Source organism: Oryza sativa, chromosome 5 (genome assembly GCF_034140825.1).
Source record: "Oryza sativa Japonica Group chromosome 5, ASM3414082v1".
In the NCBI taxonomy this organism is placed as follows: Eukaryota; Viridiplantae; Streptophyta; class Magnoliopsida; order Poales; family Poaceae; genus Oryza; species Oryza sativa.
Window position 1 is genome coordinate 19,111,990 of NC_089039.1, and position 9,656 is coordinate 19,121,645.

General features: G+C 40.6%; 1 protein-coding gene across 1 annotated transcript; it reads left to right on the forward strand.

Annotated features, from left to right (window-relative positions):
* Positions 1-328: 328 nt before the first annotated feature.
* LOC4338683 (mannosylglycoprotein endo-beta-mannosidase) lies at positions 329-9,077 on the forward strand. The gene is made up of 11 exons (XM_015784830.3): positions 329-764; positions 1,022-1,160; positions 1,883-2,110; positions 2,838-2,896; positions 4,054-4,102; positions 4,246-4,476; positions 5,833-6,002; positions 6,089-6,293; positions 6,641-7,309; positions 7,407-7,634; positions 7,716-9,077. Exons 1-11 carry the CDS (start codon positions 577-579, stop codon positions 8,502-8,504), a joined length of 2,955 nt encoding a protein of 984 aa, XP_015640316.1. The 5' UTR covers positions 329-576; the 3' UTR covers positions 8,505-9,077.
* Positions 9,078-9,656: the final 579 nt, after the last annotated feature.

Consider the following 9,656-nt stretch of genomic DNA (forward strand, 5'->3'; position numbering starts at 1 on the left):
TATGGGGTGTAATTACTGTGTAAGTGGCTAAGAAAAATCAACTATAGCATATGCTGTGAAGAGAAGTGAATCGGAGGGACGATATACGTACACATGTGACATGACGTAATTTTACATCCGTATCTGACGGTTGGTTTCAACCGACTAAAATCCATCATATTTCATGGCGACGTATTTTTAGCAATCCCGTTCACGATTTTATGCTCCAAAACACACTCCGACGACTCCGATCCCAAGCCGCGCACGCGGCACACCCACGAGATCGGCCGTCGCCGCTGCCCACCCCCACCCCCCACCACAAAATCGACATATCGCGCATGATGCAACCGTGTCTCACTGCCCCCGCGACACGGCGCTCCCCCGCGCGGCGCGGCGCCCCGTGACGATGCGTTGGCCCACTCCCGCAACCTTCCAAACCAAAAACCCCTCGTCGCCGCCGTGCACTCAACCGGAATGCTTGCGTTTGCGTGAGCTCCAAAACCCCCACACCCCACTCGCCAACGCCAAAGCCATCGGCGGCGTGGACTCCTCCCAGAAATCCGTAGATAGGTGGCGTCCTAGCGATCGGGAGCGGAGATGGCTGCTGCTGCTGCGGCTGCGGCGGCGGCGGCGGCCGAAGTGGGGAAGCGGGTGCTCGACACGGGCTGGCTCGCCGCGCGCTCCACCGAGGTGGCCCTCACCGGCGAGCAGCTCACCACCACCGACCCGCCGCCCGCCGACCCGGAGCCGACGGCACCCTGGATGCACGCCGCCGTCCCCGGCACGTACGTCTCTCCGCCTCCCCTCTCCGATCCCCTCCCCCCTCCTTCCCCCCGCGAGAATTTCTACGTTTCTACCACTCGCAGTCACAGTAGCTCCAATTTCATGGGGGATTCGCGCGGTTTGCGCCTCGGTGCGGTGGTTTATCCAGTTGCTGTTGCGTGTGCTTCGCCATTAGAATAATTGCAGGTTTTTTTTGGTTTATCCCTCGCGTGCTCCGCCGCTTAGCTGACCCCGTTTCTGTTGGATGATGAGGATGCAGCGTGCTGGGGACGCTGCTGAAGAACAAGCTGATCCCCGACCCCTTCTACGGCCTCAACAACGAGTCGATCATCGACATCGCCAAATCCGGGAGGGGGCACTACACCTTCTGGTTTTTCACCACCTTCCAGTGCGCTCCGGTACGCAATCACACGCTGTCACGCACTGATTTTTTTTTTCCGTGCAGCAGTTGTTAATTCATCTGTTCCTTCGACAATGCCTGTACTGTAGCATGTGGTACAGTGAGTTGTTAATTACGCACAGTCAAGCTGTCTACTTACAATTGAAAAGCAATTTGTTGCTTGGGGAAGTTCATCATGCAGGACAGTTGCACACTTGCACTGCAGTGTTTAGACTTTTTGTGGGGAGCCACAGCGGGTAATTCCAAGGGAAGAGTTTAAGCTGCCTGCTGTTGAGCTAAACTGTGTCTGTCTATGGATTTCTTCTGCTGCATTGCCTTACAGTTCATCCTTTTGCAAAAGAAATTCTATAGACATGAAGCTAGCCTGAATACTCTTGTAAATCGAGGTGATTGGGTAATAAGTGTTCCTTAGCTTAATCGATCAGATCCTTGTGATCTAAATAACATTGCGTGTTCAATCGACCCACGTTGCATTTAGGTCCTATTGTACTGAAGCCTTCCATAAAGCCATACTGCAGCAGCACTATTGGGCCTGCTTGCTTTTGTCCCTTTTCCAACTATTGGCTTTAACGATTGTCAACCACCGGAACTGCTCTTAATGTATGTGGTATTTGACTCTTACAGGAACGAGGACACTGTAACACTATACTGAATAGGGGTGTAGTTCTTGTGCTAAATTGCTGACACATTGAACTTTTTATTGCAATGTTTCATCCGTAGGCTGGACACCAGCATGTGAGTTTAAACTTTCGTGGAATAAACTATTCAGCTGAAGTGTATTTGAATGGGCATAAAGAGGTACTTCCAAAAGGAATGTTCCGAAGGCACACCCTCGATATTACTGATGTTCTTCGTCCGGATGGTAAAAATCTGCTTGCTGTTCTTGTTCATCCTCCTGTTCATCCTGGTGCAATTCCTCCTCAAGGAGGTCAGGGTGGTGATCATGAGGTTAGTCAGATGTCTTTGATATCTCTAATGGCATTTCTAATGCTGTGAAAGTAGAGTACTTCATCTAACTACCAAGATTTCCATTGCCATTTTCCCCCTTATTCGCAAAGCTTGAACTTAGACCCATGTGTTTCTTTTTATAGTTTCACAGGAGTTGAGTCTCTAAATAATAGACGTAACTAGTTCCATTTTACTTCAACATGTCAACGGACCACCAGTGCATTTTGTTCTTTGTGATATGTGTTTCTAAAATGTTCATTTTTGGTATCGCGATGACTTTAGAATATGCTTTACATATATTGCTCTGCAGATTACAATAAGTTAACATCTAGTCAGTTGCACTTGCTTGCAAGTGAACATTCCATAATCTATAGTGTAATCTAGTGTAGTTTATAATACATATCACAATGACTTTACAAAATGATTTACATATTTTGTTCTTTGTAACTAGGCTTTCTCACTTCAGGGAGTCATAACTCTTGACCTCCTTTGAGAAGTGGGAATTGAATCGTGCATCGTAGTGTAGTTTATACCCAAAGAGACTGAGGAATTGCGATTTTAAGAGATCATTGTGAAGACTAAGTGATATCAATGAGTCATGGTTATGTAGTATGGATGGAAAATTACTCTGTTCAGTATTCTTCTTTAAAATGGAAATATTACTGATGAAAAGGAAAATTCATGGCATATGAATGGTCACACCTTTCAAATTGGTGGTCTTTTTCAGATTGGGAAGGATGTTGCTACTCAATATGTTGAAGGATGGGACTGGATGTGTCCAATAAGGTAGTAGTTGCTACTGCTTTAGTGCTTTCTATGTTTTTTTTTTCTTTAGACACATTGTTTTGTTCCATTTGGTTCTCTTCAGACGCCTTGATTGTTTTTTATGACTCTATATCTTAGAAATTGATAGATGTTCACATTTGCGAAAAGAAATTGGCAGGCGTTCAAATTTGTGAAAATTTCAAAATGCCAAATGCTTAAGTGCAGACTGTATGTTAGCATAGTGTTATAACTGGTTCACATGGAGTGTTTCCACTGGGTTATGTGATCTATCATAGCACATGCTGCAGCATATTTGTTTCTTTTATTATTATTGATTTAATATCTCATAGCCAAGGGACAATATTGGAGGCATACATGACAGTGGGCATATGTTTGAACCAAATATGCTCATATTATGCTGGGTATGTTTGAACCAGCATATTTTGTCCAACATAATGTTAAGATCCATAAGTGCACTGTTTGAGTGCTATTCGGATACAAAGCCTCTATTCGGTGCTAACAATTACAGGAAGTAAACCAAACATGCCCAAGAGTTTAGTAGTCGCCGTGTGTTATGGGTAAAAGCATCTAACTTGATACAATGAACTAGTTGTCCAGTTGATATATGAACTTTTAAATTTTTATTTTGAAGATGGGTTGTATTTTTTCTTTTAAAGATTGGCTTCAAAGTTCAAATCTAGGAAGGCCTTTGTACTGAAGTTTCAAAGGCCTGTTTTGATCATTATAAATTTTTATTATTATTATCAAAGACCACTGCAGTACAATTTAGGTGCCATGACGGAATAATTTTTGCATTAATGTAGGCCTACCTCACTTAAACTCTGAATCTTAGTTGCATGACTGATTGATCAGTGATCATCTTAGCATCACAAAGATTGAGTGAAAAAAATGTTTTAGAATTATTTCAGTTTTCAGCAAAGCTCATAATCTATATAGTGAAGATTACTACTAGATACCAACAGTATCCAATGTCTTGTTTTGCTGTAATATTTGATCAAAATTTCCAAACAACTACTTACTATAGTTTCTTCTAGACATATGCTACCTATGACAAGAATGACCTATGCTACCCTTTCCTTTTTTAGCACCAATCTAATGGTTCTTAAAAGCAATTCGCAACTGTAACATTTATTGATATTTCTTTTTCGGCATCCTAGGGATCGAAACACTGGTATCTGGGATGAAGTATCAATATCCGTAACTGGGGTGAGTTTTTCCACCCCTGCATTCTTTTATGAGTATTTTTATACTTACTTTATTTGCATGAATTCCTTGATTGTTGATTATATGAGTTTTTTTGTTGTTGAGCCAATGATGGTGCTTATGTGTATTACATACTTTTTATGCAGCCTGTGAGGATAATGGACCCCCACCTAGTTTCAACTTTTTATGATGATTTTAAGAGGTCATATCTGCACTGCACGCTTCAGTTGGAGAACAGAAGTTCATGGCTTTCAGATTGTAAATTGAAAATTCAAGTTTCAACTGAACTCGAGGGGAACATTTGCCTGGTGGAACATCTACAGAGTTATGAGATATCAGTTCCTCCTAACTCAGTTCTAGAGTACACTATTCCTCCTGTGAGTTTCCTTTTCTTAAGCAACTCGGACATTGCTTTGTTTAGTTTTAACTCAGTCGTTACCTTTTTAAAATTTCTTATTTTCATCATAGCTAAGATGCACTATTGTAGTGTGTTCAGCCAATCAATTTGTCCTAGGTGGAACAAATCGTGTACTTGTTCTCAATTTTGTTGCCCATTTGTCCTGAGCTAGCAATAGAGGTGATACACATTGTAATTAACAGCTATATTTTCGCTTGCAAATGGGAAATTTGCTTCACTTTCGTATTTTTGCATTTCTTTTCTGGCCATGAATTTTCAGACTATACCATTTAGCACTTACCAGTTATTATTCAGTATTGCTCATTGTATTTGATCTTGAAGATGTTGATACACTAAAAATTAGCTATCTCAGAAAAACATTGTTGACTAGCTAAAGATTTTTGTAGTACTGAGCAGATGCCATTTGTTAACAAATTAGCAACAAAAAATAATATATCCTCTATCCTGAGTGTGTAAATTCCTCCCGGATGTAATACTCACCAACTTATAAATAATTTTGTGGAATGTAAAGAAATTTTGCCAATGGACTCTCTGAGCATTAAAGGGATTCACCTGATGAATAGTTATTGTAATTAGTGTTGCTTAGTTTGCAATTGTGGCAGTTCTCAATTTGTTAGCTTTCTTCTAGTTTGGCATGGCAACCTTTGGGAGCCAACCAAACAGCCCCTATGTCTCACTATTCTGAGTGTGTAAATTCCTCCAGGATGTAATACCCACTAATTAACAAAATAATTTTATGGGATATTAAGAAATTTTGCAATTCAATGAATTCACCACTAATTTACAAAAGAATTTTATGGGACATTAAGAAATTTTGCAATTCAATGAATTCTTAAAGCACTAAAGGGATTCACCAGATAAATAACGTTGGTACCAATGTGTTTCTTTTTCTTCTTTTTTTTTTGAAGGGATTAATGTGTTTCTTTGTTTGGAATCATGGCTATTTTCAGTTTGTTCGCTTCCTTCTAATTGATACTACCTATTTTGATCTTTAAGAGATATTTACTAAAAACGGTGAACATACTCTCAACTAACTAGCTTGCATCAGAGTAGCACATTATAGCACCAAACTGGAATTTTTTCATATTAGGTCAGGAAGTACATCCCATGACTAATGCCCTACTTTGGACAATATCCAATATTGCTAAAACAATTTTGCATAGTTCCCTTTTTTAAAGGCACACGAAACTTGTTGTAAACACATTTGCCTTGTGCAATCGTTTATTGATAATTCTTTTCAGCAGGAAGCCATGATATAGCAAGAGAGGCTCAAATGCGCGAATTAACTAAGTCTGTTCTGTATTAATATTTGCAGTTGTTCTTCTATAAGCCAAACCTGTGGTGGCCGAATGGCATGGGAAAGCAATCCTTATACAATGTTGAGATTGGTGTGGATGCCAATGGATTCGGTGAATCTGATTCATCGAATCATCATTTTGGATTCCGTAAGATTGAGAGTACAATTGATGGTTCTACCGGTGGGAGGTATAACTGATTATTTTATGTGTCTAGTACAGTACATAATACTTGAGCTCGTGAAAACGTGCTATTGCCAAATATCTCATCTGCAGGATCTTCAAGGTAAATGGTGAACCTGTTTTCATCCGAGGAGGGAACTGGATATTGTCAGATGGCCTTCTTCGATTAACAAGGAAGCGGTATATGACTGACATCAAGTTTCATGCTGATATGAACTTTAATATGCTTCGCTGTTGGGGTGGTGGATTAGCAGAAAGGCCTGATTTTTATCATTTTTGTGATATCTATGGTTTGATGGTATGCTTAAGTTTCCCTTCCATCATTGTCAATTGATTGGCTGTATTTCCTCATTCAAGTTACAATACATTGGGTCATAATAAAGAGTAATAAGTTTCTATGTATATACTTGTTGCCTTCTTGAAGCAATATCAATTATTCTCTACTTCTAGGATTCAGGAAACTGATCATAATCACTGTTGGAATTCATTGTCTTGAATGGATTTGTAAACCAGATATAGTGTTAAATGCTCTTCTATATTTTAGTGGCAGATTTATTATAGTTAAATCCTTAGTTATTGTTAACTTATTTCCCCTGGTTCTGTGGCATGTTAAATGATACTCAAAGGATCAACAATTATGTGCAGGTTTGGCAGGAATTCTGGATAACTGGAGATGTTGATGGACGAGGAATTCCAATATCAAATCCAAATGGTCCTTTGGACCATGATCTCTTCCTTCTATGTGCTAGAGATACTGTCAAATTACTTAGGAATCATGCTAGCCTAGCTCTATGGGTTGGTGGAAATGAACAAGTCCCACCAGTTGACATTAACAAAGCACTGAAGAATGATCTGAAGTTACATCCTATGTTTGTAAGTAACCATACAACAAAAAGTCCAGGAAAGGATATATCAGAAGACCCAACTGACCCAAGTAAATACCTTGATGGCACTCGAGTGTACGTCCAAGGATCAATGTGGGATGGTTTTGCCAATGGGAAAGGCGACTTTACTGATGGTCCATATGAGATTCAATATCCAGAGAGCTTTTTCAAGGACAGTTTCTACAAATATGGGTTTAATCCTGAAGTTGGGTCTGTTGGGGTTCCAGTTGCAGCAACAATTAGAGCAACAATGCCCTCAGAAGGTTGGAGCATTCCAATTTTTAAGAAGAGGATCGATGGGTACATAAATGAAGTACCAAATCCAATATGGGATTACCACAAGTACATCCCCTACTCAAAACCAGGGAAAGTCCATGATCAGATTGAACTGTATGGCCATCCAAGTGATCTCGACGATTTCTGTGAAAAAGTAATTTTGGAGTACCATCCTTTTGTCTCCAGGATATTTATGCTTCAGTATCATATGTATTTTAGTTTCATTGCTAAATTGTGTTTTTAACCTTCAGGCACAATTGGTCAATTATGTTCAGTACAGAGCACTTCTGGAAGGATGGACTTCTTTCATGTGGACAAAGTTTACAGGTGTTTTAATTTGGAAGACACAAAATCCATGGACTGGGCTACGAGGACAGTTCTATGATCATCTCCTAGATCAAACAGCTGGGTTTTATGGTTGCCGTTGTGCTGCTGAACCAATTCATGTACAGCTGAATTTGGATAGTTACTTCATAGAGGTACATTTCTACAACTTGCAAAATCTGAACCCAACCACACATTCTATGACATAAGCCCATGAAAAGTGACTTTTTTTCTAGGTGGTAAACACTACAGCCGATGAACTTCGGGATGTGGCTGTCGAAATTTCAGCATGGGATCTAGATGGCGCGTCCCCATATTACAGAGTTACTGAGAAAATAGCAGTGCCACCAAAAAAAGTGCAGCAAGTCACGGAGATGTCATATCCTAAGACGAAGAACCCAAAGCCTGTATATTTTCTACTTCTCAAACTTTTTAAGCTGTCAGACAACCAGGTACTCTCCAGGAACTTTTACTGGCTACATCTTCCTGGAAAAGACTACAAGTTGTTGGAACAGTATCGTCAGAAACAGATACCACTGAAGATCAACTCTAAGATTTCCATCTCAGGCTCTGGATACAAGGTCAGAATGTCCATAGAGAACAGATCAAAGAAACCAGAAAACGCTAACGTATCAACCATGAATCTAGCCGATGCAAACGGTTCCGACAGAACCGGAGAAGAAGCCATCCAGGATGGACATAGCAGTGGCCTGTGGGGGAAAATCCGCAGAGGCCTCATCATCACAAGGTCAGATGACAACGTAAGAACAGTGGAGGTGAAAGGGGCCGATTCAGGCGTCTCGTTTTTCCTCCATTTCTCGGTACACACATCTGAGCCATCATCCAGTCAGGATGTTTACAAGGACACAAGAATCCTCCCTGTCCACTACTCCGACAACTACTTCTCCCTCGTACCGGGGGAGAAGATGGCCATCGACATCTCGTTCGAGGCCCCCCAGGGATCCACCCCCAGGGTCATTCTGAAAGGCTGGAACTATCACCTGGACCATGCAGTGACGTTATAGTAAGAGTACTTCAACTAGCCTGTCAAAATGTGGCCGTGTCGGGGACGGGACAAGATCCCACAGAGCAAGTAGTACATCTCCCTACAATAAAGTGCAGGTAGCGACTTCAAATCGTGACATTGCATGAGCAGTGGGTGTGAATTATTTGTGGTGCCCATCACCTCCGTGATTCCGTCAGAGACGATCTCAGACGCTCAGGCTCCTGCGTTGTTGACGGTGTCGGCGCCAACCAACAACTTGGGTAAATGTTTGTTTGGGCCAGAACCATTAATAAAAGGGTCACCGTAGTACAATCATCGACCCCTGCATCCAGATGCAGCGACGCAAACGGGGCTAGCATATGCATTTCTATCCATTTTTTCTGCTGCCATTCATTTCCATTGAATCTGGACGAGAGAATCATGGCATTCCTGTTACTCCGATACTTCCTCCGTCTGGCGTTTGTAAGACTATCATACGGGTAGTTGTGTAAACAAACTAACAGAGGTCTTTTGTACGGCTCTTTGTAAAGAAAATGGAATCTGTGTGCTCCTATTAAATATGGCTTTATGAGTCTAAGCACATTGAAGATCAGCTCCTGTATTTTTATATAACTAGCTTCGTGGCTTTCTTTAGAAAAAAAAATAAGGTGGAGTTTGTAAGGAAGGATTTTTTACTATTATTTTTTTAGAAACATAGTAAAACGTATAGTAAAACGTAGTTGTTCACAACATACACACACTCATTTTTATGAATACACATGCACATTGTATCCTTATGGTCACCTCCGAATGACTCACTGAGTCAATATATCTTGATATTAATAAAGTTACCATAGATATCTCGTGGTTGATGATGAATACACATGCACATCGTATCCTTGTGGTCACCTCCGAATGACTGAGTCGGTATATTTTAATATTAATAAAATTACCATAGATATCTCGTGGTTGATGAGTATATTTCTATCAATGAATGAAGAATTATCCACAAATGAAAATACATGTGTAAAGTATATGACTTAAATTCGGGTGGGCTGGTTTCAACTAAAACAATTAAGCTACATTCACTTTGTTTGAGATATTTTATATTTGAAGGACCAATTTCAAAGGTTTACGGGAACCCCTTTTTTTAATGTCTATCTTAACTTTCAAGGTAAATTCCATTTGGCAC

Excerpts from the sequence above, each read along its gene's own strand:
- LOC4338683 (XM_015784830.3), top strand. The coding sequence starts at position 577 with ATGGCTGCTGCTGCTGCGGCTGCGGCGGCGGCGGCGGCCGAAGTGGGG. Across the intron at positions 6,003-6,088 it reads GATGGTTCTACCGGTGGGAG|GATCTTCAAGGTAAATGGTG; the intron begins GTATAACTGATT and ends TCTCATCTGCAG. Across the intron at positions 7,635-7,715 it reads TGGATAGTTACTTCATAGAG|GTGGTAAACACTACAGCCGA; the intron begins GTACATTTCTAC and ends CTTTTTTTCTAG.